This window comes from Pithys albifrons, chromosome 13, assembly GCF_047495875.1.
Source record: "Pithys albifrons albifrons isolate INPA30051 chromosome 13, PitAlb_v1, whole genome shotgun sequence".
Classification (NCBI taxonomy): Eukaryota; Metazoa; Chordata; class Aves; order Passeriformes; family Thamnophilidae; genus Pithys; species Pithys albifrons.
In genome coordinates, this window is record NC_092470.1 from 6,592,927 (window position 1) to 6,619,222 (window position 26,296).

General features: G+C 50.6%; 1 protein-coding gene across 2 annotated transcripts; it reads right to left on the minus strand.

The window, feature by feature from the left end:
* Nucleotides 1–202: 202 nt before the first annotated feature.
* LOC139677862 (mucosa-associated lymphoid tissue lymphoma translocation protein 1-like) lies at nt 203–21,872 on the minus strand. Of its 2 annotated transcripts, XM_071568233.1 has the most exons (14): nt 21,789–21,872; nt 21,259–21,377; nt 21,026–21,179; nt 20,359–20,537; nt 19,345–19,441; nt 17,650–17,676; nt 16,643–16,846; nt 12,831–13,008; nt 9,681–9,755; nt 8,943–9,070; nt 8,540–8,671; nt 8,263–8,414; nt 4,466–4,591; nt 203–2,389 (listed from the first exon to the last, which is right to left on the minus strand). In XM_071568233.1, exons 1-14 carry the CDS (start codon nt 21,796–21,798, stop codon nt 2,054–2,056), a joined length of 1,917 nt encoding a protein of 638 aa, XP_071424334.1. In that variant the 5' UTR covers nt 21,799–21,872; the 3' UTR covers nt 203–2,053. The 2 variants fall into 2 exon arrangements, with proteins under 2 accessions (XP_071424334.1, XP_071424335.1); XM_071568234.1 differs by lacking the exon at nt 8,540–8,671.
* Nucleotides 21,873–26,296: the final 4,424 nt, after the last annotated feature.

Here is a 26,296-nt window from a genome sequence, read left to right on the forward strand (position 1 = left end):
AGTCATTTGATCCACCTTTTAAACCCACTTTGTAAATCCAAAGTTTAATATTTTTAGTTATCTAAAAAAAGAAACAATGCTTACACACAGGACCCCAGAAGCTAGAGCTGAAAGCATAAAACTCAGTATTGATCTACTGATCAATACTGAGTCACACCCTGGCAATTAGAGGAAAAAGGAACACAGTTAACTCAGAGCCATGTGAAGCTTTGTACATTAAAAAACACCAATAGTGTTTTATTCAGAAAAAAATAAACATCCTGGCTTTGAATGAGATTAACATTCACATGAGGTGACATTTATCATAACATGAGCCAGAAACAAGTCTTGCCCCAACAGTACAGAAAGGCGTGTATCATCCTCATAGAGGCAATGAGACCCCCCAGCTCCTCCCAAATTCCTGCAGAGCTATTCCCACTGACCTGTCCTCGGTGGCTGCTGGTGTTCAGTTGACCTTTGCTTCTCCCTGCAACCAGTTTATTATTTCCTGGTTTAGCTTCTCTATCAGTACATCTTATTTAAACTACATCCTGTGAATTTTTTATTTTTTGAACTTTACATTTTTGCCTGAGAGACTTTCTAGCCTGCAGCCAGATGGAGCCCCTCTTCTTTCCTTTGGCTCTACTCACTGTGAGAAGAATAAAAGCCTCCTCTGTTCTCTTTGGACAGGTTTCCAGCACTTGTAGGATGGTTTATCTGGAAGAACATTTCAGATTTTTCTATGCTGCAACAGATACCATAGATAGGGATGTATCTTTACTGCTGAAGGAGAACAAAACTAAGGAAATGCTTTCTCCAACCCTTTTGTAAACAAGACACAGCTTGGGCCCTCTTCCCACCCCACTACCCTTGACCTCTCAAGGTGTTTTGCTCTCCAGGCTCTTTCTGACACAGGACCACAACAGCCACAATGGATACCTGGTGGTCTCTGTCCAGCACCCCATTAGCCTGGATCAGGGCACCAGCATCTTCTGCAGTCCAGAGTGAACTGCCCTTCAAGGATAGAGACCCAACACTTTAGTGGGGTCACTGTGGAACTACTGGATCACCCTCTAGGCCCTTACTGAGCAATCACCTTTATTAAACAGGGAGGGACTGTGCCCACCCAGGCTGTCCTTTGGGGCCTGCTCACCTGTGGCTGTCTCTGGACAGCCAGTTGTTCATGAAAGGTAGTACTTGAGCTTGCTCACAGCACAGACAGGCATGTAATAAAAACAATTTGCAGTAACAATAAGTTTTTTGAGGTTATTCTTTCTCAGTTCCGCTATTTTCCATCTTTGCTGTAGGACACTCTGCACCTGAGAGGAACTGGGGACTGCACAGGACTGAGCACCCTTTAATACCCCTGTGGACCACACTGGAAGGGGCATGTGTCAGTGTATCTGCTATTCCTGGTGGCTGCTCCTGCTGGAAAACCAGCCTCCACCCTAAACACGCCCTGGATGGAACATCTGACTTTCCATTTCCCAGCAAGCAACTGCCTCACCCCAATTATAAATACATTCTTCAGAAACACAAAATGCATAACCTAACACCTGCTTTGACACAGGCATGGGAAGAAAACCACACTGTGACCTCGAGGAGAGCTCACACCATTTCACCTGGTCCCCTTGGTGCAGTCCCGTGTCCCTTGCACAGGCGGGATGGGACCCAGCAGCCATGGCTGGGATTGGAGCTGGAGCTGTAGTGTTTGGGGGTTTCTCATCCCATTTAATGCTGCAACATTTGTTTTCAGGCAGAAAACACCAGTGGTGCCCTTGACTTGCAGCAAAGCCAGGTTTGTCCTGGCCGTGTTATGACTGGCCAGGTGACCCTGTCCTCTGCAGACACCACAGTGACTCCCTGCTGATCCCAACGCCCCTGTGGGACAGGGGCTACTCCCAGTGGGCTTCAGGCCCTGCACACCACAGGGTGCAGATGGGAGGAGCCTTTCCAAGAAAGCATCCTTCATCTCATTGGGACAGGGTGACGCCAAGGCCAGGAGACAGCTGGTGGATTTGGATGGATTCAGCAGTGGAATAGCTGTTGCCTCAAATAAAAGCAGGACTGAGGGTCAGGGGCCAGCCCGGAGCAGAGCTGAGCAGAGCTGGCCCAGGTCACTCTCATCATTCTCCTCGGGCTCGCTGCCGAAGGTGGAGGGGCTGCTGCTGGGCAAGCTGTGGCCAGAACCTGTCCTCAGGGATCCTTGTCCCTTTGGGTCCGATGCATCCTGGAGGCACACGCTGCCTGCGCCGGCAGGAGTTTGCTGGGAGTCTGGCTGGGAGTCGCTCCTCTGGCTGAAAAATTGCCCCAGCAGGGATTTCTGGAGGGTTGTTTGCAGGCTTTCACAAGTCCTCTGCTTCGTGCTCATCTGGGTGTAATGCAAATCCAACTGCAGGACCACGTCTGTCTGGAAGGGAAGAGCGAAGGAAGCAAAGTGAATCAGAGACTCAGATTGGAAGCAGAGCTATCCTGCTGTTGCTGCCAGAAATGAGAACCTTGGCTGGCTGTTGAGCAGGCTCACAGCCCCATGCTGTGGCATGATGGAGCAATGCTACTGCCAGAGAAAACGAGCTGTTACATACTCATACAGCTCATGACATCTGTGGGCCTCAGCCATGGATCCTGGATTTCAGGACTTCTCCTGAAATCAGGCCACCTCACCTGGGACCTCATCAGCCTGATCAGGGCACTGCCACTGTGAGCATCACCCCCAGGATGCTGGCACAGGGGAGCAGGAGGGGAGAGAGCCTGCACCCAGGCAAGGAATGGCACAATGTCCATCCTGGCCCTGGCTGGGACTGCTGCCCAAGGGAGAAAAGCATGAAAGAGAGGATATGAACCACTTCCAATCCTGGCAGTGTTCAAGGCCAGGCTGGAGCAGGCTTGGAGCAACTTGGTCTAGTGGAAGGTGTCTCTGCCCATGGCAGGGGATGGAATGAGATGAATTTTAAGGTCTCTTCCAGCCCAAACCATTCTGGGATTCTATGAACTAAACCACACATCACGCTGTAAAAGCCAACACCTTTAAGCAGTAGCATTCCACAGGGATCTGTTCACAGCCTAGCACTATTTTAAAATGTTACAAAAGATGAAGAAATCAGAAATGAACCACATTCATGGCAGCCAAACCGCTGAAAGCAAACCCCCGGAACAGGGCTGTGCCTGAAACGCATGGCTGTACAGAGCAGGGAGATATATAATGGAACAAGAAAATTTTGGCAGGAAATGCAGGGTCCAGGTCTCCTGTTTGCACTTAAAAGCAATGCAGAACACTTGGGAAAGGTTCAGAAAAGAGCTCCAGGAACAACCAAGGGTTGAAAGCACTTCCATATGCTGAGGCACATCACGTACTCAGCAAATGGAGCTCGCTGTGGGCAGACCCCGGCATAGAGCAATGTTTGGTGCAAAATCCACTGGCTGTGTTAGGGGAGGAGAAAAAATCCAAGTAGACACAAGGTGTCGGCTGCTGTTTGACGACAGCTGATCTGCTGCAAGAGACAAGCCATGAGACCAGCAATTCTGCCACTCTCATGGTCTTTCAATAGTTTGAGGGTGTTTTGAAGTGTGTCAAAGAGACAGTTTGGATCAGGCTTGGCAGTCGTATTCTGATGACAGGAGTTCCTGGCCAGCCCATGAGCTCATCATCTCTCAGGCAAGCGCAGAGCCTAGTGAGACAACCATGTGAAGTATTTGGGCAAGTTTGACCTCCCCTACACTGATGGGGCAAAGAACAGCCTCCCTGGCCACGTAGCACGTTAAAAACAGGCAACCATGATAGATGATGCCTCTCTCTGTTCCGGGGGCAGCTGCTGTGGATCAGGTTTTCTGTGAGGGCCAAGCAGGGGAGACAGCACAAAAGCAAAGCACATCCATGCTGAGCCTCTGCATAAATCAGAAAGGTTTTGCTGAGGTGGAAAAGGTGAAGTAAAAGAGGACAGCACTCTGCTCTGGAGACAGCCTGGGAGAGCTGGGGTGTTCACCTGGAGAAGAGAAGCTCCAAGGGAGGTGGAAAGGGACTTGGGACAAGGGCCTGGAGGGACAGAACAAGGGGGAATGGCTTCCCACTGCAAGAGGGCAGGGTTAGATGGGATATTGATAAGAAATTCTTGGTTTTGAGGGTGGTGAGGCCCTGGTACAGGTTGCCCAGAGAACCTCTGACTGCCTCATCCCTGGAAGTGTCCAAGGCCAGGTTGGATGGGGCTTGGAGCAACCTGGGATAGTGGAAGGTGTCCCTGCCTGTGGCAGGGGCGTGGAACTGGAAGAGCTTTAATGTCCCTCCTAACCCAAGCCAGTCTGTAACTCTGAAAGAGGATGGCTTTTGTGCCTTGAAGATCAACAAGCTCCTCTAACATCAATCTGGACATGACACTGACACAGGCATGTGGTCAGAGGGGCACATCCAGCTGCAGCTGTGAGGATGGGGAACACCAGTCACAGGAGGGTGCAGGAGAACTGTGGAGATTTGCACCTGGAGGCTCCCTACCTGAATTTTCTGCAGGCTGCAGAGCTGGAAGACGCAGTCCAGCTCCTCCCAGTTGTACACGGAGGCAAGCAGGGTCTCCACATGGTCCAGACGGCTCTCCCTCTGCATGGCCATGGCCTCCATCTCCTGGGTCAAGAAAACAAGAGGAAATGCAAGGAAATTTCAGCATCAGCATGGAGCATTGTGGCACAAGTACCTATCAAACGTGCTGCCCCTCTGTACACGGCAGTGCCCAGGGCTTCAACTGACACGCTGCCTGGCGGAAATGCTGTGTGTCCTAATGGAAGTACTATGGAGAGCAAGCAACAGGAATGCAGAGATTTTACACACTCACCTTGTGAGTATCAATGAGAAGACCAAGCTAAACAGCCTCTGAGTACATCTGTTGGGAAAACTGAGGTATAATGGGATTTGCAGCAGAGCAGAGAGCAGCACCTTGCAGAGGTGTTATGAGATCTGTGTATTTAAAAAGTGCATCCTGTGGTGCATCACTGAGGTCATCAAGAAAACTAAAAATCAACCCCACAGCCCTGGTTTCCCAAAAGAAACAATATATTCAATCACCCACAGAGAAGGAAAGATTTCTGTTGGCTTTAAATGGAATTTCCTGTGTATCAGTGTGTGCCCCTGGCCTCCAGTCCTGGCACCGGGCACCACTGGGAAGAGCCCAACTCCGCTCTCTTTGGACTCTCCCTACACATATTTATAGACATGGATGAGGCCTTCCTAAGCCTGCTCTGGTCCAGGATGAACAGCTCCAGCTCTCTCAGCTTCTCCTCACAGGGTATATGCTTCAACCACTGAATCACTTTCATGGCCCCTCACCGAACTCTCCAGTATGTCCATGTCTCGCTTGTGCTGAGGAGCCCAGAAGTGGTCACGGATTGAGGATAAACAATATGCACTGCACTCCCCTCATCCCCTGAGCTTGTCACTTTGATGCAGAAGGCATAAGGTCTTCAGGCATGGAAGCCCTTTGTAATCTGCCCTAACTGCTCCCAGACATCTCCTTGTCCTTCTTGTGTTTGGAAATGGCTTCAGGGGTTATTTGCTCTATTACTTTCTCAGGGATCACTGTAAGGTTGACCATCTTGCAGACGGTTCCCAGATCTTCACTCCCACCCATCTGGAAGGAAGGAATGGCACTGGCTTTCTTCCAGGCCTCAGGAGGACCATGTGCCAATGGAGTCTCATCACCAGCTCCCTAAACACTCATGGGTGCACCAATTAGATCCCCTGGATTTGTGAATGTCCCATTTGTTTGGTGCTCCCTGATCTGGCCCTCCTCCTCCTCTGGGTGTAAATCTCCCTTGATCCAGACCTTCTTTCTAGTCTCAGGGGTAGAAGCTCTTCTTGTTGCCCCCAGATCAAGCTCCAAATGGCCTTTGGCTTTCCAAACCTCAGGCCTCTGTGCTTGAACACATTTCTGAAGTCCTCCTACGTCACCTGACCCTGCTTCCACCTCTTGTACACCTTCCTTTCATGTGTGAGCTCAGGTAGAAGCCCCCAGCACATTCATGCAGGCCTGCTGCTACCTTTGCTTGACTCCCTGTTCATCAGGATCCTTGAAAATCCCCCAGCTCTCCAGGGTTGTGTCCCACAGGAACACAGCTCTCCAGCCTAGTGACTTCAAGGCATTCACCTGGGAAAGGAGCAACCTGATGTGTCTGCTTTAGCAGGAGGGTTGGACTGGATGATCTCCAGAGGACCATTCCAATGCCAAACATTCCGTGACTCTGATCTCAAGGGATCAATTAAAGCCCTGACACACAAGATTCAAAGCCCCTTGGCTACAGCAATTCATTAACCACAAGAATCTGCACTCTGCTAAATTCCCAGACTCCATAGCCTTCTGTTCCACAAACTAATTCCCTTCCACACTCTTCTTTATAATTTCTGGCTGTATAGGAGAAAATTATTTTCTAAATTATTTTTTTAGCCAATTCATAATTATTTATAAACCTTTCTCCATGGTAGAATGTATTTTTAATGAAAATTATGCCCAGGAATTGGCAAGGCCAGAGTTTTAGCTGGCCCAGAAATACAGATACTATAAACACACTGGGGGAAGGATGACTGGAAAGGCCATTAGGTCAAACAGTTCCAGATAAAGTGACTGGAAAACTAGGAGCTCTAACATAAAGGTTTTTAAAAAGTAAGGATTCAAACAGTATAGAGAAAAAAATGGGAATGCCCTAGCTGTCAGCACAGTTCCTTTCTACATATGCTAGATCTGCCCCTCCCTCTGAAGACAGTGCTTGTCAGGTAAAAATGCAGGACAGGCAAGACACAGGATGGGAGGGAATACAGAAAAACTAAAGAAAATGGATCAGTGCTAGAAAATTCCATCCTGATTATCCCTGGCAAACCTACAGCAAGCCCAGTTAAGTCCCTTTGATAAGAAGAATGTGGCAAGTGCTGGGAAAACTCATTTCCTCAACCAAGCAGCTCCCTAGGATTATTCCCCAGGGCTTGCAACCTTCCCTTCTGCCTGGTTTTGCTGGGCTTCAGCCTCCAGCTTCTGCACCTCAGCAACCCCCACTCCCTCAGCATCCCTTGGCAAGGGCTGGCACAGGGATCAGAATGAGCCCTGTGCCCTCCTGCAGACACCTGTGTATCCCTGTGGTCACTCTGGATGAGCCTCCAACTCTAAATACACCTTAATCAGCACCCTACGAGCAGTTGCAAAAGCCATCTCATCCGAAGTAACATTAGCCATCCTCCTCCTGTCTGTAATTACCTTAAGCAGCAACTGGGTGTCGGGTGGCCTCTGTGGGTGGCTGAGGTGGGACAGGTGCCAGGGCCACTGCAGTGGGAGGATGGTGGGAGGATGTGCTGCCACCTCAGCAGACACCACTGGGGGTCACTGTGAGCCAGCACTGCCGTGCGGTGGGACAGGGATCCCACAGCCCTGACTCTACCTGGGGTCCCTTGTTTTGTCTACCCAACCCCCTTGAGACAGCTCCTGAAGCAGGAGCACGCAGCTGGGTTCCCCCTTCTCCGTCGATGTGGGGTGGATGCACACAAATACCTGCTCACACACACACAAACATGTTTTTCATGCATGATTAGAGAGCTCACAAGGGGAAATGATGCTCCAGCGTGGGAACAGGTAGGCTCAAGGTCCAATACTCCTGGATACATCACGCTGCATCAGTGACCCCAATGTACTGAGGAGCAGTGTCTCTCCATGAGCAACAAGGGCTGAAAAATCCACCACAGTCAAGATACACTTCAACTGAAGGACTAAAGAAAAGGAGGGAGATGATTAGCAGAGAGGAGAAGCAAGTTAAATCCTTAGGGGTGGCATGGAGACCACAAGGAAAGACCACACTGGGCATACAGTCTGTTAGAAAAGGTGTGGGAAAGGGTACAAGGAAGCTGCTACAGATCAACAGGGAAGAAATATGGAATATTAGCACAGTAGGCTAAGAAGGCATGATTCAAAAAGCCACATCTGCTTCCAAACATGGAAAACAGAACAGCTCTTTGCCTCAATCAGATGAAATACAATAATTTAATCAGGCAGGCTGGAAATCAGTCTGAGAGGTAACTGGTTAAAGGCATCAAACCAGTGCCAAATCCTTGATGTGATGAATGAGGAGCAAGGCAGGTGGCCTGCAGGGAACCCACTGAGGCGTGGAAGGAGCCTCAAGGAAGTGTGTGCAGGAGGGGATCCTTTTCCACCTGGGATCAGCCTTTCCCAGCCCTCAGGACCCCCTGGACTCAGTCTAGCCACACTCCCACCTGTGCCCTGGGGAAAGCAGCCTGGGAAGGGATGCTGCCAGAGGACTCACATGGGGCTGGCAGAGCAGGAGCCGAGGGGCAGTGACGTGGGCCGGGGGAGGCTGCAGCTTGGCACACACGGACATCAGGTTGGAGAAGAGCCGCAGGAACCGGAGCTCCACCTGAGCCCCGCAGGGGAAGGTCACTGTTCTGCTCAGCGGTTCTGGAAGAGAAATTCAAGAGGGATCAGCTCCTTGGAGCGTCCTGCTGACACCTCTCTGCAGCCCAATGTCCTTGAGGGGAATGGGGACCCCCAGCTCTCTCCTTCCCATGCCCTGCATGGCTCACCATGGCCCTGTCCCCAGCACTCGGCGCCTGCTCCTGAGGGACAGATGGGGTCTGTCAGGGACCGGGCTTCCTTCAGGGTGTGCTTGATCTCCATCACCTGCTTCCCAGTGACCAGAGGATCCTGGCCGATGTCTGTGGGAAAGAGTTGAAGGCAAAAGGGTCTCTCCAGGTTCCTTATTGAACTCCCTGCCTTTCAGACTCTGCATGAATGTCTCCATATTGCTGCCAGGCTACTGAAAGCTCACATGGGGCATGGCCTGGGATCTGGATTTTAGGGAGGAATGGTTGACCGGCTGGCTGGCTGGCTGGCTGGCTGGCTGGGATGGGATTGCGGAGAGCCACTCGGTCTCTGCACTCTCTTCTCACCCCTCCTACAGTGAGTGGTTTCTCACTTGTTCCTTACCTTCTAACACATCCTCCAACATATGTGTAACCTTTTTCTCTTTCAGAATGTGTTTCTTCAGGTATTTCATGAAGATCCCAGAGCTGAACTCCCCATCCTGCAATTCATAGGCTTCTGCATCTTCACTTCTGCAGGAGTAAGGACAGTTCTTTAGAGTCCATACATTTCTGTATCAGGCACAAAGTCCTAGGGGTGATCCTGGGCTTGCCAGCTCTATCCCAACTTTGTTGGCTGAGTTTGAGTTTGCTTCTAAAGGAATAACACAAAGTGCTTGGGTTTGGCCCAGGAGATGGTGGGAAGGGCACAGGACAGGAAAAAGCAGTGGAAGAGTATGGGATAGGCAAGCACAGTCTCCAGCCTAGGCAGGAAGGTGCAAAGCCAGCAAAGCTGGCACTGGACCAGTAAACAACACCCATCATCTCAGGAGGCTTCAGGTGGTCTGTTTGTGCCACATGAACCTGGGGAATCTGGCTGAGGCCTGAAGGACAAGTGACAGGAGCTGATTTCACCTTCATGCACAACCTGTAACTGAAGCACAGGCTGCCATGAGTGATGGTAGGAGAAAGGACAGAAGTGCCTGAACAGCAAATGCAGCAGATGGAGGGTGAGAGCCAGAAGAAATGTGACAGAAGCACTCTCCTGTCTCCAAAGTCACCATGCATGAAAGAATGAGAGGAGATACGGCTGTGCCAGCATCTGATCCCCTGTGAGGATGTGGGGACAGCAAAGAGCACTTACGTGGCATAGCCATAGACAGTATTTCCCCAGGGCTCCAGCGGCTGCACCTGGGAGAGAGCACGTCCTGGGTTGTACCTGGAAGAAAAAGCAATGGCATGAAATCAGTGTCGAGGACATCTGTCAGCTGGAGGGAACAAAGCTCACATGCTCCCTCACGTCCATCTCTGAGGGATGGCAATAGGTTCAACCCTCAGATCCAACCACAGAGAAGGAACCTGGGAGTACCACCCAGAACCCAAACCACGGGGAAATGAGTAGATAGGTCCAGCTGTGACCTGCTGCTTCCTGCCCTGCATCGAGCCTGGAGCTATGCGGACAACCTTCCTTCCTCCCTCCAGAGGTTTGATTTTAACAACTCCAGGCAGCAGCACAGTGCAAAGAACACATGGGATCACTATGGCCCAATGGACGACTGTTCCTGCAGAAGTCAGAGGACTGCACCAAGCATGGTTATGGCTCAACCACCTGCACCAGTGTCTGGGGTACCCCACAGGGCCCCTCCAGAGCAGGCATACATTTCTGCCTCAAGGAACCAAAGCAGGTTACAGCTCATACACCCCTAGATCTCACTGAGAGATGGGATTAGGAGATGCACACCCAGATCTTGAAGCCAAAAACTGGTCCTGGCAATCCAGTCTAGATGTAGCTGAAGGAGCACAGTAGAACCATGTTTCCCGGTTTCCACCAAGAAAGATCTGATGGTTGCACTGAATGGTCAAGTCTTGCCCATCTGACTGCAGTCATATTGACAGCATGGGAACAAGCTGCCTCCAGTTCACACCAGTGACTTGGAGCTGTTCCCAGTCATATAGAGACAAGAGCCAGCTACAGAGACAGTGTTATTCTGCATTATTCAATTCCAGCACAGCTTCCTGGGGCTGAAGCTGGAACACTAAGGAGAGCAGAAGGGACGGCTGTATTGCCAGCAGCCACTGTCACCTACTGCTGGTGGCACAGTCTGGAGATGTTTCATGGCAGGATTCAACTGGCTTGTGTGAGTTGTCTTAGAGATGATCAGAAGAGAAAATGTGGGGAAGGCGATATGCTTCTAAACATGAATATTGAGATTTATCTGCTCCTCAGCTGCTCCTAAATTAATGCAGAAATCTGGGATTTCAGGTCCAAGGATAAATCAGAGAATTCCTGGAAGAGGCAAGGGCATCCACCCAAAATCAGCACATAAACATATGAGGCTACACACAGGCTCCATGTTCCTGTTCCTCCTCTGCTAAAGCTGAACATCTGCTCCCACTTGGCAAAGCAGGATGTGTTTTTCACCGCCTGGCATTTCTGATGCCAACATATGGGGTGAGGGGATACTCTAGGTGAGCTCCCTCTCAGCACAGACACTGCTCCTCCCGGTTCATGCACAGACCTCCTCCTGGTACACGCTGACAGACCTGCAGCAGCAGCCTGAACAAAAGGGCCTTGGGAAAGGTGGCCCTCAGAGCCTTGCTTTACACAGTGGTGTAAACATACACAGCTATGAAATCCAGACATTTGTCCAAGCAAAAACTGTTACTTCTCAAATGAAAGGAGCTCAAGTGAGAGTTTCTACAGCAATTCCTCACAAAATCAGAGATAACACCCATTTCATGAAGTACTGTGCTTGTTGTGGGAAAGGGGAGATGTGAGCTTTGGGGGAGGAGAGAAAAACAGCTGCACAACCTTCCCTGAACATCCCAGCAGATCTCACACCACAGCCTCTTCCCAAAGTGCATTAAGACTCCACTGAGCGCAGGAACCACTGGCAACATGAAGGAAGGAGACAGCAGCTCAAAGGGAAACAGCAGCTCAAAAGCTGTTTTATAGATCATTAATAGTCGTGCTGGTGATCCCTGTACAGCCTTCACATTACCTCCTCATCACACACTGCCCTTGGATGGGCTGCCAGCAGCCCAGAGGTGCAGTATCCCAGCTCCTGCTCCACTGCATGCCATCCCCTGCCTGTTATGCTGCCTGTTATCCTGCTGAGGAGAGCAGCAAGGTGCTGCCAGGTGTGCCAGAGAAGCAACACACTCTGCTTTCAGCAGCAAGCAAGAAGGCAAAAGGGGATGCTTCACTCTGGGACGTTCAAGGCAGGATCAAGGGACATCAAGCTCCAGTGACAATGGTCATTCAGAGCTGCAGGGTTAAGTCCCTGCAAAGCCAGCTTTAAGCTATTCAAACTGAGCATCCCCATCTGGGCAGCTAAATGGCATCAAAGATTTATCATGTCTCCAGGGGCTGGCAGCTCTTTCAGGGTATCAAAATCCCTGTCATCTTTCCGGTTCTTAGCGCTGGAACCACAGCAGGAAGAGAGAGACTTTCCTGCATTTGCTCTCCAGGTTTTTTCTGACCTGTAAATCTGCCTCAGGAGACTGAAATAAATGAACTAATGACAGCTTCTACCGGAATAGTCCACCCACCTCTGCTGAAATTGGACAAGTAGTAATTTTCTGCAGCAGGATCGAGGTCTGCAGGCCAAGGGAAGATGATGGGCTTTCCACAGACAGCCGGAAAATGCTGATCTCTGACCTCAGCAGCAGCTGCTTCACAACACAACCACTTCAGAAGGATTTAAGGACAGTAAAAAACAAGCAGCAGGGCTTAAAACATTTTCCCCATCATGCTGCTCTCTTTTCACTAAGACGTGAACAAGAACTCAGCCAGGAGAAGAGAGGTGAGATGAACACTCCCAGCCTGAGCATGTGGAAAACATGGATCAGGAGAGTACATGATCAATGAGACCATGTCATGTGGGTCCTGCTTGAAACACAAAAGACAAACCCTGAGATGAGTTTCAGCCAACAATTTATGGCAGGCAGAGCCATTGCTCAATGGGGGAGCCAACCTGCCTGTATTTGTCAGGTTTCTTCACCTCAAAAAATCAAGTGAGGGTCTCCAGCCCCTTCTCTCGAGCAGATCTCAGACAACATATGATGGTCTTTGCACTAACACGTGACTGACTGGTCTTTCCAGAACATCCTGCAGGACTGACAGTGTTGCTGATTTTCTAACACAAATCAATAACCTTTCATGCAGCAGCACCATGGGGTAGGTGGCTCCATCAATTCCCGGGAACAGCCTATGGGTGGTGTTGAAGCTGAGGCTGTTTTCCAGCCCCTCAGAGCGCCCAAACTATATGAGGAAGAGGGAAGAGCACCCTACCACTTCCTGCAGGTGTCCAGCAGGATGACGTTCAGGGCTGTCTGCTGCTGCTGCATCTTCTGGAGGATCCTCTGCACGCTGATGCAGTTCTCAGGGGCGTAGGGCTGGGGAGCATCAATGGGGACCATGTAGTTCCTTCCCAGATGTTCGTAGCCGTGGCCGGCGTAGTAGAATACAGCTGGGAACAGGGGGAGGAGAGGATGAATCAGGATGCCAACGTGCAGGTTTATAACCAGCTCCCCACAGCCACGTCCCACATCCTGTCCTGAAGGGATACTGGTGCAGAGCAGACCTAGACAAGCAGCACCTATGGAACTGGAGCTATGTTGACCTCACAATCTGGATGTTTTTCCACTTTATCCCCTTTGCCAGAGTTGGAAGCAACCCTGAGATGCTCTCCTGTACTTGTGGATTCCCACACTGTTTCTTCACCTGAAGCCACTGAGTTTACTTATTTCCAAACCCACTGTGCTACAACACCCAGGCTTGGCACCTGTCAGGCTGAATTCCACCTTTTTACAAAGTTCAGGTTAATCTTCAGTTCTTTGCAGGCAACAGAAAAGGATTTTACCACGATGGAAAATACGTTAACAGCCTTTTAAATGAGAAGCTCCTCAGCTTCCTGGTTTTGGAGAAGAGACTAACAATGGATTAGGTGATGGAAAATACTCTCCAGATTTCAAAGGTTTGCCTGTATTTACACACCTATAAGCTGGTGAAAAATTTGATAAAGATGAGTTCTCCAGATATCCAGAACACGTGGACCAGGTGCTTCAAGAATCTCAGACCAGACACAGCTCTGTTAGGCAGGAGAGGAGTCACACTCATTCAGTTGTTGTTGGAAAGTCCAACACCCAATGAGAATTTTGGTTTTTACTCTTAAGTACATGAAACTTAGTAATGTTTTCTGCCTTCACAAGAGATGGTAACACAGGGACATCCAGGTGGAAAGTACTGGGGAGCTCAGCATGGCCCACGCTGGTGCTCCCCTCTGACTTCTGTGTTCCATGAAAGCTTTCCTTCTACACAGGGGTCCGTATGCAGGATGAAGTTTCCCTAAAGGAAGTTGCATAGTGGCTGGTCACCCCTCCCCAGTCCTGACAACACTGCTTGGGGAATGCTGGTTGATGAAAGCCAACTTGGGGAACTGAAAGCAGTTAGAAATAGCTCTGTGAGGTGAGAGTTGTGCTACTGCAATGGAGGAATGGTGGAAAGCGAGAGGCCAGAAATGGGAACAAGCAGCTAAGAGGCAACAGCAGGAGAAATTCTTCAGTCAGATTCACTGCCAAAGCCCTCACTTCAGTGAGTAACCTCTTCCCTGTTTTCCCCTCCACTGTTCCTGCCCCTGGACTTGGCAGGACACTTGCCTTGATCCCAATTCTGCAAGGGATACAGTGACAGGGGCGGGAGCTGAAGGACTGAAAGCATGACCTCATCAATGTGGAAGATGGAAAACATGATCTCATAGTCAAAGACCTTGAGTCACCTTCGGTTTCTATTCTCAGAGGACAAAGGAAAATTTCTCAAATGGCTGTTTCCACAGGTACCCACGAGATTTGGGTTCCTCTTCTTGGGGATTGCCAGCCAGACATGGCAGGCTCTGATTTGCAGTGGCTTTGAACTTTGGTAATTTACAAATCAAAGCCACAAAACCTTCCCCTGAGACTAAAAAAGAGTATAAAATAGGAAGCCTTCTGGAAAAATTAGATGCAGGCACTACAGGCTGGGCCCCTCAAGTTGAGCACTGATGACTTTTGTCTCTCTGCCTTTGCCCCTGTTTGTGCAATGAAGTGATGACATCTGTCACCAGGCAGCATCTCTGATGCGTGGAAAAAATGAAATATTACAGAAAAGCCCACAAATAATGATTCAATCCTTAACTTTTGAGGTCTTGTGCACCTGAATGCACCACCAGGTGCTCCCCACGCTATATAAACCACGAAGACTTGTGTTCAAATCCAAACATCAGATGAGCAACTTTTCCAGCCTCTCCTGAGCATAACGTCTCCTCCTGAACAGGAAAGTCAACAATTTGCCCAGAGAAGGAAAGGACTTTTTTTATTCTGAGCTCTTCCCACATTGTGTGAGTCAGAACTGCTGATCACAGACAAACTTCCGAATGCCAAATTAAAAAGGGGAAGCTCCAGGCATTGCTTATAATGCAGGAAATGTCAGCAGGAGGCTTAATTAAGGCATGACTCCATATTCCAAGTATTTCACTCACAACTTTCTGCTCTTGTTGCATTTCTGATGTAATTTTTTTGACTTGGGACTTTTTAGGACACTCAAAATAACATCTTGAGGGGATTCCTCATTTGCCTGGGGAGGGAATAATTAGATCACTCAGGGGATGTTTATAGCCTTCAAAAGTCCTCTGCAGCTTTTCTAAGAGATCTGGCAGAAAAGCACCCCGATGACCCACCACCTTTATACAGCAAACTGGAGAAGCCTTTGGATCACAGAATCATTAGGATTGGAAAAGACCGCCAAGATCATCAAAGTCCAACCTTGGACTGAATCCCACCATGTCCATTAAACCATATAATGCAGTGCCACAACCACGTAGTTTTTGAACACTAGTAGGAGAGGGAGAAGGAGCTAGACTTGGATGGTCTGGAGATGTGAAAGTGGGCAAAGGTCTCACAACAGCCTACAGTTCCTGGAAGGGCAGTTACAGAGACCATAAATCCTTACTCTCCTCGCCAGCATGGCTCATACAACATGAGACGAGCACCAACCCATGGAGGATCATGTTCACCAGCCAGCCCTCTTCTCCCCTTTATGCCTACACAAAGCTCTCCTGATTTCAGCTTGGTGGAACCTCCAGGTAAAGCCTGAGATACAAGGGGATTTCAGAGAGCAACCACAAAAGGAAGCTGCAGGCAAAGTCACAGGAATACGCTGTCACCAGGTGACGTGCTCGGCCAGAGTGGTCACAGCCATGTGCAGCCCTTCCCACCAGCTCAGCCACCCTGGTGAGTCAGTGCTTCCCGGAACGAGGTGGCTGTGCAGCATTTCCCTCGTGGCCATGTCCCTATTATCCATTGCACAACCTCCAAACCTGCTGCTGAGTGCCAGGCTGGAATCAGCCCATGCTGACTTCCGCTGTCTGTGTGCTGCACAGCCAGGAGATTAACCCTCACACTGAGGTTTGGAAGCAAAAGAAATCCAAGGTGTTTTCAGGGTATCTGTCGGGCTGGGAGAACTCGGGGACCCCAAAGATGCTCCTTTCACCACCAAATCTGAACACCTGCTTTAAGACCCACAAAATCTGCTGGTTGGGTTTGTGTTTGAGGAACACTTCCCACTGAGAACAGGGCATGACAAGCACAGAGTCCAAACTCAAAGTCATCTGCAGCTGGCTGAAAGGGCTGTCAGGGGCCCAAATTAGACCTTCAGAAAAGTGAAACAAGGAAATCATGGCCAGATGCAGAAGACAGGGCTCAAAAGGAGCTCCCCTCCTCATACATGAGAGCCTCCTCAACTTTGTCATCTATGGAAAAATGAAAACCTCTTTTCCAATTCACTATCAGAAGCACTGGCTCCCCAAAAACTCAGTGTGAGCACATGCTGTTGAGGCCAGAGGCTGCCATGTGATGGAGAAACACTGCCTTTGCCTGGCTGTAACCTGCCCAAACCAGAACAACACTTATACAGGGGCTTCTGCCAAGTCTGGCACTGCTGAGGAATTTGCTGCAGGTCTCCTTTGAGAGCGAAAAGTTCAATTTCTTCTCTTTTAACTCAACAGCTGTTCAGAAAATTGCCAAATCCCTGCTCAGCACGCCCAGGTGGCTGGGCTGACTTGGCCTTACCATAGACTCCCTTCCCCAGGAGCTGCAGGAACTGACTGACCGCTGTTGCCATCTCAGCCTTGTTCAGATCCAGGAGGGAGACAACCTGGAAGCCCAGCTGCTCCAGAAGACGACTCAGCTCAAACACATCCCTGACAGGAGCCAGGAGGTTGGGGTGATGCTGGTAACAGTTGTTGCCCACTAAAAGTGCTATTTTGCCTGTAGCTGAAACAAACACCAAGTGACAAAGCTGTAAACGCTCAGCGGGAGGCAAGGTCTCACCTCCTCCTGACAGAGTGAGACATGAAATCTAAGAAAACATCTCAGCAAGAAGGATAGACCCTAGGTTGTTGCAAGCCTGGAGTGCCCTCCAGAAGGCCCTTGGCTTTCTGAACACATTGACAAAATACACAAACAATCATTTTGACAGAAAGGCTTGAAAAGTTTTCACTTGACAGCCAAAATCTCAGGAGTGCAGGAGGTTCTGCTCTACCTTCCCTACTATGACTGTGGAGCTGGTGTGCCAGCAGTGTCTGGGAGGTGGATGTATTGAGCCAGGCAAGGAGTCCTTTCCCTCACAAGGCTAAAGGAGAGAAGCCCTGGGCTCCTGCTTTGATTTTATCCCCAGCTCCCACGGTTAAAAAAAAAAAAGATTTATGTCACTCAGCAGTGGTGGGAGTGAGGAGCTTTGCCCTGCTTTGAGGAGGTATTTCAAGGATGTCAAAAGGTGTCATGTGAACAACACCTTTAAACTTGTTTGGCAGCCCCAGAGCTCAAGACTCAGTTGCTCATTAGGCATAATATTACTCCACTTGCTGAAAAAGATCAAGGCTTGTCAGGGGATGGGACTCATCTTGTGCCGTGCAGCTCTGATCCCAAAAGCACAGAGCCTGTGGCAATGTGGGCATAAAGGCTTGAAGCGGTCTCTGCAGGAAAAGCACTCCCACTCCTTGTCCTCCTATCTACCCTGGAGCCTGGCCTTTAATTAAGGCAATAATTGCTCAGGAGGAAAAGATGACAGTACTCACCAAAACACTTTTCAGAGCCACACACACCTGGGAAAGAAAGAGGGAAATGATAAGCCTATGCCCAGCATCCAGGAGGGAGACAACCTGGAAGCCCAGGTCTGAATCCTGCTCCAACACTCCCAGCAATGCACGGCTGAATCAAACACATTGAGGATCTGCACAAGCAACATTTCTGGGGCAACTTCTTATCAGACTGACTGCTGATCTTAAGCACATCAGTGTAATTTTAGGAGGATTTAGGAAATCCTGCCTGATTTATGACATCCTGAGCAGGTGGGAACAAAGCCTGGAGAAGGGGCAGGCTAGGGAAGGAGGGTCAGCACGGAGGAGCTCATAGCTGGGCTTCCCGACGTGACTCACCTGCTTCCTTGCCACAGCAAAAGCAAAGAAAACACAATGACTCATGGTCAATAAAAGCACCAAAACAGAGAGTTTCTCGCCATAAATGTCCAGCGCAGAGAAAGCTGCCATTTGCTTTTGATTGCAACAATATTCCCAGAGTTTTTGATCTCTCTTCTCTGACTTTCCCTACTTTTTAGCAGCTCTGGCTTAGCAAAGCCATCCCAAATGCGACTCACTTTGATGACCTCCACAAGCTCCCCTGCCCAAGCACTTTCAGCTGATTAAAATCATTGTTAACCCAACAGCTCCAGCTTTTTCTATTTAAATTAAAAATAAATTTAAAAATCCATCCTAGGAGAAAATTCTATACCCTACAGGCTCTAAAAGAAGAAATGAAGAATAAATTGCATAAATCTCATGGGTCTGGAAGACCTCTGGCCCCTGAACCAGTGTTGCTGATGCACCAGGAATGCCTGGAAAGCTGCAGAACAAAACCACTCATCCTCTTCTGCCTCTGACAGAGGTGCCTGTTGCATGTTAAAGCTCCCCACCTGTAGAACTTTGAAAGCAACTAAATCTGGTATGCTTTTCTCACTGCCTGTCCTCCCTGGATGCTGTTTTTCCAGATGTGAGGAGGCAGACAGAGTGCTCTCTGGCTTCACAGGATCAATTTGCACTTTTGGAGAAATTTTAAATCCAGCCTAAAAGGCAGGATGAGAAGTTTATGGCATAGAAAAATCTCTAGATGGAGCAAAGAGTCAGCAAAGCCAGCCTGTGCTGTTCCTGTCTCACACAGGGCAAAGGCAGGGGGCCAAAGGGGAGGTAGAGCATGCCCAAGGCTCCAGGGACACATCTTCTCCCTGGGATCCATCACTCACACAGCATCAGCCCTGAGCTGCCAGCCTGAGGGGCCTAAACCTTCCCGAAATAAAGTCCGTCCTCTCCAGCTCTCTAAGCGCATCACTTCATCTCAGGAAAGCTGGAAACGCGTTTGGGCACAGGAGCCCACTGTGATTTGGCTGTGGACCTGTGAAATCAGCACCCTGGCATGGCAAGAAAACCACAGGAACCAGCTGAGAGCACAGAGCCTGCCCTAACACAGCAGGTTTCTGAGACTGCAGGGCACAGCATCCCACCCCACCGGACAGCGCATCACCAGTTCTGGGGAGTTCTGTTTTCCAGCCAGCGCTTCCCTCACTCCCTCTGAGCCCCAGTATCAAGGAATTCTATTTATCACAGTCCTTGTTCACCAGCTCGGCACTTCCAGACAAGAGCACTAAATTCCTTTGTACCCTCTAATTACTCCTCATTCTGGGTGATGTGCAGCAAAGTAACAGGGGTGGCTTTGCTCACCTACGTGAACATCCACAGCGTTGGTCCAGTGCTCTCCGTGACTGTTGGAGGCACAGCAGAGGTACGTGCCCGAGTCACTGACCTTGGCATGGGTGATCTAGACAGATCAAAAGTTAAATCACATTATTTATGGTGAAAGCCTGCAGCTCCCTGCCAGGATCTGCCAAAGGCACCTGTGTGCCTGGAATAAAAAGTACGTTTCTTGCCGTTCACTGAGACTTTGCCTCACAAAGAATCAGGACAGGGATAAGAACTAGAGCAGCACTAGCTGGCAAGGACTTTGGTTCTCCATTCCAGGATCCTGCTCAGAGAGGGACTAAAGCCACCACTGAGTCAGATTGGCTATAGCTCTGTCTATTCAAGCCCTGAACACCCGCAAGACCTTGCTGCCATTCTGGCTCCAGTGCAGCACCATCTACCTCCAAATGAACAACCTCTTCCTAGTGCTCAGACTGAATTTCACTGTCAGAAGTGCAATCTAAGGCCACTGAGCCCTGCAATACCATCAACTGCTACTTAGAAGAGACTGGATCTCTTGTCCTTGTACCCTTCACGTGATGCCCTGGAAGAAAATCCCCTTTCTTGATTCAAAAAACAGCACTGATTTAAATTCCCCCAGTGACACAAAACAACCCAACCCTTCTGCTGCCTCCTTGACTCTTTTCTGTCAGGACTAACTACTTTTCCTTCCAGGTGTCCTGCAGGCAGATAGCATTCCCACAGGTCCATCATTCTGCACAAACAGACAATAGCTGTTCTCATGCCTCTGCTGCAAAAAGGCACGAGAGATGTGTTGAGAGCCCTTGACACATCTATGGATCAGTTACCTCTTAGAGAAACATCCACAACTTTGAAAGAAGCCCATAAAACACATTCCCCCTTCACCCAGTCCTCCAGCCAGCTACCAAAGCAGAGGGGTGATACATAGAAGACTTTCCCAGAATCCTGCAACCAGCTTCTCCCATCACCCACCTCAGCAGCCAAAGTTTCTGAACTATCCCCAGACAACCTTACCCAGAGTTTTTTTCTCTTGTACTGTTCCAGCAGGTTCCCATTCCGGTACCACTGGTAGGTGGGGGCTGGGACCCCCATGGCAGCGCACTGCAGCTGCAGTGGTTTCCCCACCTCCACTCTCTGTTCTGTGGGGTTGAGGACGATGACGGGCTCTCCTCGCCACAGCCGAGGAGGCAAACCTGCAAGGCAGTCAGAGCATTGGTCCTCCCTCCATGAGCACAGCAAACAATGGCCATTTTTCACCCTCATCACTGCACCTTTCTGCTTTGAGAACAGAGAATCCTTGGCAGCAACACCTGCAATAGTAAATGCCAGACTACAGCCGTGCCTCTGGCTTCCCAAACCTGACCCTTGCCCTTTCCTGCCAAGGGTGCAGTCAACATACTGAGGTCAACCACACCCTGAGTTATTTTTGGTCAGCTTTGAAGAAGCCAGATGGACTCTTCCAGTTCCAACACCCTGAATAGCCCTAGAAAACCCACAGTGAGTGATCAGCAGGAGGTGCAGGTACATACCAGGTTGGATGGGGCTTGGGGCAACCTGTTCTACGGGAGGTGTCCCTGCCCGTGGCAGGGGTGTTGAAACAAGATGAGCTTTAAGGTCCCTTCCAATACAAACTATTCTGTGATTCCACGATATATCAAGAAGGTAGAAGACATGCTCATACCTCTGGCGACACACTGATGAACCTCCACCTTAACCCAGTCAGAGAAGACAGCATTTCTGTAGAGGTCATTGACTCTGCAGGTGTAGAGCTGGGTCTGCTCTGCAGTGATGGGCAAATCTTCATTGGTTGCTCCAGGAATCTGGTGGCAGTCAGACTAATGGGAAAACACAGGCCCTTCCTTCAGCTCCCCCAGTGTGTGCAGGGACCCAGGGACACCCACTCCCAACCCTTACCTGGTGCTGACAAAACCACTGGTACTGCAGCGAGGTGCGTCCCTTGGCTCGGCACCGCAATGTGAAGGAGTATCCCACCGGGACAGAGACAGAGACTGGCTGCTCAGTGATGGCAATGGCTGCAGAGAAACAGGGTGTGGAGGTGGAAACAACACAGCAGGCACAGCCCAGGTCTCACTGGCCTTCAAGAGTGGCACACATCTCACCAGGAAGGGAAGTCTGGAAGAACAGGGATGCTTCTGTGCCCAAAGATTGGATGGATGGATGGATGGATGGATGGATGGATGGATGGATGGATGGATGGATGAGTGGGTGGATGGGTATATGGACAAGTGGGTCAGTGGATGGACGAGTGAGTGGATGGTGGACAGAAGGATGGGTGGATGGAAGGATGGGTGGATGGAAGGATGGGTGGATGGAAGGATGGGTGGAAAGATGGGTGGATGGATGCCATGAGACTCCTCTGGGTGCTCTCCCAAGTGTCAGGGGGATGGCACGGTAACTCTTCCCACTACCCCGTGGCCACTCACCTTCCTGCATCGCTTCTCGGGCGGCTCCTCCCCGGCCTGGGCCGCCGGCCGGGCCCGCTGCGGCTCCTCTCCCCGGGACGCGGCGGCGGCACCTGCGGCGAGGGAGGCGGCGCTGGGGGCGGATCGGGCCGGGCCGAGAGGCCGCTCACCCGGCGCGGCGGCCCATGGCGGGCTCGGGGCTGCGGTGCCGGGCCGGGGCCCGCACTCCGCTGCCGCCGGCCCCGCGGCCCCGAACTTCCGCGCTGCCGGCCCGCCCCGCGGGGGAGGCGCCGCGACACGGCGGGGCTGCGGCGGCTCCGCACGGACCGGCCCCGCACTGACCGACCCCGCTCGGACCGGCCCCGCACAGACTGACCCCGCTCGGACTGACCCGGCACGGACCGGCCGCGCACAGACTGACCCCGCACTGACTGGCTCGGACCGGCCCCACCGGGGACGCCGCAGGACGCGCCTCTCGCTTGGGTGCCAAGGCTGCCCGCACGTCCGTGCCCACGGTGGTGTCCCCCTCGCCGCCTCCTTACGGCTTGACCATATCCCCTCCACTGGTGACCTCTCCCTTTCCCCACGGTGGTGTCCCCCTAAGCGCCTTCTTACAGGTGTAGTTGACCATTCCCCTCACTACGGGTGTCCTCCTCCCCTTCCCCTGGTGCCCCTCTCCCACACTCCTTACAGGTGACCTCATCGCCACCACCACTGCTGAACTGACCCTCATTCCCACGGGTGTCCTGCCCTCCTCCACACAGTGCCCTCTCCCCTTTACAGGTGAACTTGTCCATATCCCCACGGCTGTCTTCAGCCCCCTCCCAACTGGGAGGTTTTCACCCCCACTGGTTACCTCATTTCCATCCCCATAGCTGTCCTTGCCTCTTTTCCACAGGTGTCCTTGCCCCTATCCCCACTGGTGACCTCAACTCCTTACCCATGGGTGTCCTCCCCTTCTCCCCACAGTGCCACCCCCCTTACAGATATCCTTGCCCTCTCCTCCCTCCCCATGAGTGTCCTCAGCTCCTTCACCACGGGTGTCCTTGCCCTTTCCCCACTGGTGTCCTCACCCCCTCCCTACAGGTGTCCCCACGACCACCCTTGCTCTCATGCCCACAGCCACTCTCACCCCCTCCCCACTCCCCCCCAGCCCACCACCTTCACACCCCATGATGACACTGACCTCTCTCCCTGGGGCCACGGCCCGAAAGGTTCATAGTGAAGCCAGTGCTGCAGCTCCTGCTCCTCAGGTGGGCACATAGAACCTGCTTCCTCTGAGAAGTCCTGGCCAGCTGGGCTGGGCATCACAAGGGCTCTGGGGGAAGTGGTGCCGGCAGCATCAGAGGTTGCACAAGTCCCCCTGGGAGGGAAGGGAGATGGTGAAGCGTCAGGACTCTGAAGTGCTGTGCCATGACTTGCACTTACAAGGTTAGGGCAAGGGCAGACTCATTAACCCAAAACTCTTCGCCTTTCCAGAGGCAGCAGGACTACAACAAAATGAGCTGGAAATGGTGAATGGAGAGGACAGAGGGTGGCCAAGGAGTAAACGATTGTCATTCCCAAAGAACTTTGAAGTTATCAGGCAGTGAGTGTGGCATAAGGCTCATGGAGATGAAGCAGGTCTGGGCTCAGGACTTGGGGTGACAAGGTTTTCACCTGTAAAGCAGAGAAATTCCCACCAGCCTGGCTTCTCCCCAAGATAATAGTCCAAGGAAGCAGGTCCTCATGTTGCCAGCAGTGACAGGGACCAGGACTTCTGGGAATGAGGGGTGAAAATGGACCAGCTAGAGAAGAGGCTGTGAGAGACTCACTCCCCTGCTGAAGTTTCTCCCCCCTGGACTGTAGAAGTAGTGGCTATGGGCTGATCAAGGAAAAGCGAGGCCATCAGGGATGTCTCTCCTAAGTGGCAGCATGGAAGGGCACAAACTGGTCATCAAGATGGCAGAGAGAAGCAGTTGTGGCTGAGGGTGGTCGTGGATCACCTTCACAGAGCAGGGGTGGGCCATGCAAGGGTCCAAGGGACTAAGCAAGAATGTGCCTCTACCTACTGCTTTTCTCTTACAAGATGGGGAAGAAGGTGGTAGGAAAAAGGCAAACCCAACACAACTGGTGAATGGTGGAAGGATTTTCTCCCTCCATGTCCTTTCCTCTGTGCAGGATGGGACAGTTACGCTGCAAAGGCAGGAAAACCTGCTACATCCTGTCCATCCAGTGTCATCCTGAGCAATCCCTGCTCCAACCAGGATTAGTTCCATGGATACAGGAAAGGTGATGCATAGCATAGGACCTTTTGTTGTGCTCATCTCCCCAGCTGTGCTCATCTCCACAGACCCTCCTTTTTCCTGATTTTTAGGGTCCATCCAGGCATTTAAATACTTGCAGGTTTAAAACCTATGATGACTGCCAATGAAGGTTCTGGCTGAATATGTACCAGCCACTCCGTGTCACACCTGTGCTGCAGAGTTATTATCCATGCAGCAGAGGTAGCTAATAAAAATGATCATTAAATTAACCCCAGCACTTTCCCAGAGCTAAATATGACAATTCTGGTTGATGCAGCATTTTGTCAAACAGCTGGAGGTTTCTGTGTTCCCCATAGGCTGTTTCTTCAGGTTTCAGAGAGAGAATCCTCCTCTAAATACCTGCTCAGAAAGTCTGTCATGCTTGTCCTCTGTCAGAGTCCTGCCCTGGCACAGTCTGTGTGAATATTTGGGGAAGAACCAAGAGTGAGAGCTTGTTGTAAGAGTGCAGGAAGAAACCTGTGATGTTAGAAAGGGAAGAATCTCTGGGTGCAGGGTGGTAAAGGGAAGAATAAATTGCGTGAAAGGAGTCTGAGACTCTCTGTGAGTCAGTGCTGGATTTGCAAGCAGAGGAGGAAAGCTTTGCTAACAAGGACTGAATCCTCATGGCTGACTGGCTTAGGCTTCAGCAGCTAAACACATTTCCAAAGGGAGACAGGAGCAGAGGGCACTGTCAGTCTCTGTGAGCAGAATGACGGGAGAGCAGATGCTGTCAGAGGAAGCTGTCTCAGCAGGGATGGGCACAAGAACCATTCAGAGCCTGAAAGGGAAAAAAAAAAATAAAACCCCTTGTGCGTGTGGGGAGAGGTTCAAACATCACAGTCTTTTCCTCGTCACATCTGAGCTAAACCTGTGCTCACCACTGCTGGACTGAGGCACTGAACCATGGTGTAACCAGGGTGGGAAGGCATCTCTGAGGGTCTCTGGTCCAGCCCCTAACTTTGAGCAGGAGATCCATCAACCCTCCTGTGAGGTAGTGAGGAAAACAAGATCTCCATTTAGCCCTCCCCTAAAGCCTGAAACCCAGTTTCTCTTGTCCTCTCCTCCTACATCAGATGCCTGAGCTTCCTCAATTGTCTTGGTGGCCTTCACTGGACTCATCCCAGTATATCAGTGACTTTCTTGTATTTGGGAGTCTGCAACCAGACACAGTTCCAGGCCCAACACAGAGACCTACCTATTCAGGATACCCTTCTCAGGTGGTCTGGGCTCTGTTCTATCAGATCAACATGCCAAGAGACTGGGCTCATAGTAAAACACTGTGTAATTCATTTGCTGGGACTTGAATTCAGGTTTCCTGAAGTTGTGGGACCTGAAAGTCCTCCTTCTCCTTCCAGAAGGGATGGGAGCAGGAGAATGCCATACTGGGTCCTCCCAGCCCAGAATTCTCCCTTCCACATTTGGGCAGCAGTCAGGGCACAGTGAAGGGTGTGAGATCAGGGCATGCACACAGCAAATATTCTTATGTATCTCATATACTTCTTGAACCAAAGGTAGTATCATCATCCTGCATAAACCAGGAGATTTTCCTTCCACAGATTTGTCCTGTGGATTTTAGTAACCCTATTGACATTGAGCAGCAACAGCCACATGTGGGAGCAATTTCATGCCAAGGGGAGGGAGGAAGCATCTCCTTTTTACTGATTATACCCCTTGCTAATTTCATTTGGTGCCCCTGGTCTTGTTCTCCTTGTTCCTTACAGCTGTGTACACCTCAGTCATGGGCACCTCAGCTGATTGTCCCAGCTGAAGAGTCCCAGTCTATGTGTTTATCTTTCAGCAACAGCCAGGCTGGACCTTGGCTCATCCTTGCTGACCTTCTCTGTGTTTGAGGGCTTTTTACGGTCTACTGTACTCTGTTAGAGATGGATTATTTCTGAGTGGCCTTAGCCAACATACAGCCCACTGCTGCATATCTAAAATAAGTATTGTGGTTTCCACAATGGATCATGTTACATTTGTTTTATGCAATTTCATCTACTATTTCATTTCCTGGAGAAGGTGAGGTCTTCAGTCAGCCCTCTGGGACCACCTTTCCCCTTATTTCTAAGGACCACATTCAAATGTCTGACGAGGTCCATCTCCTTTGCCTTTGCCAAGATCAAGTATCTTCTCTGGTAGCACAAATCCAGCTATTTATATGCCTAATAATGTGATCACCTGCCAATGTGTGTGCATAGTACACAGGCAATGCACAACCTCTGTGTGTGTGTGTGTGCATACCCC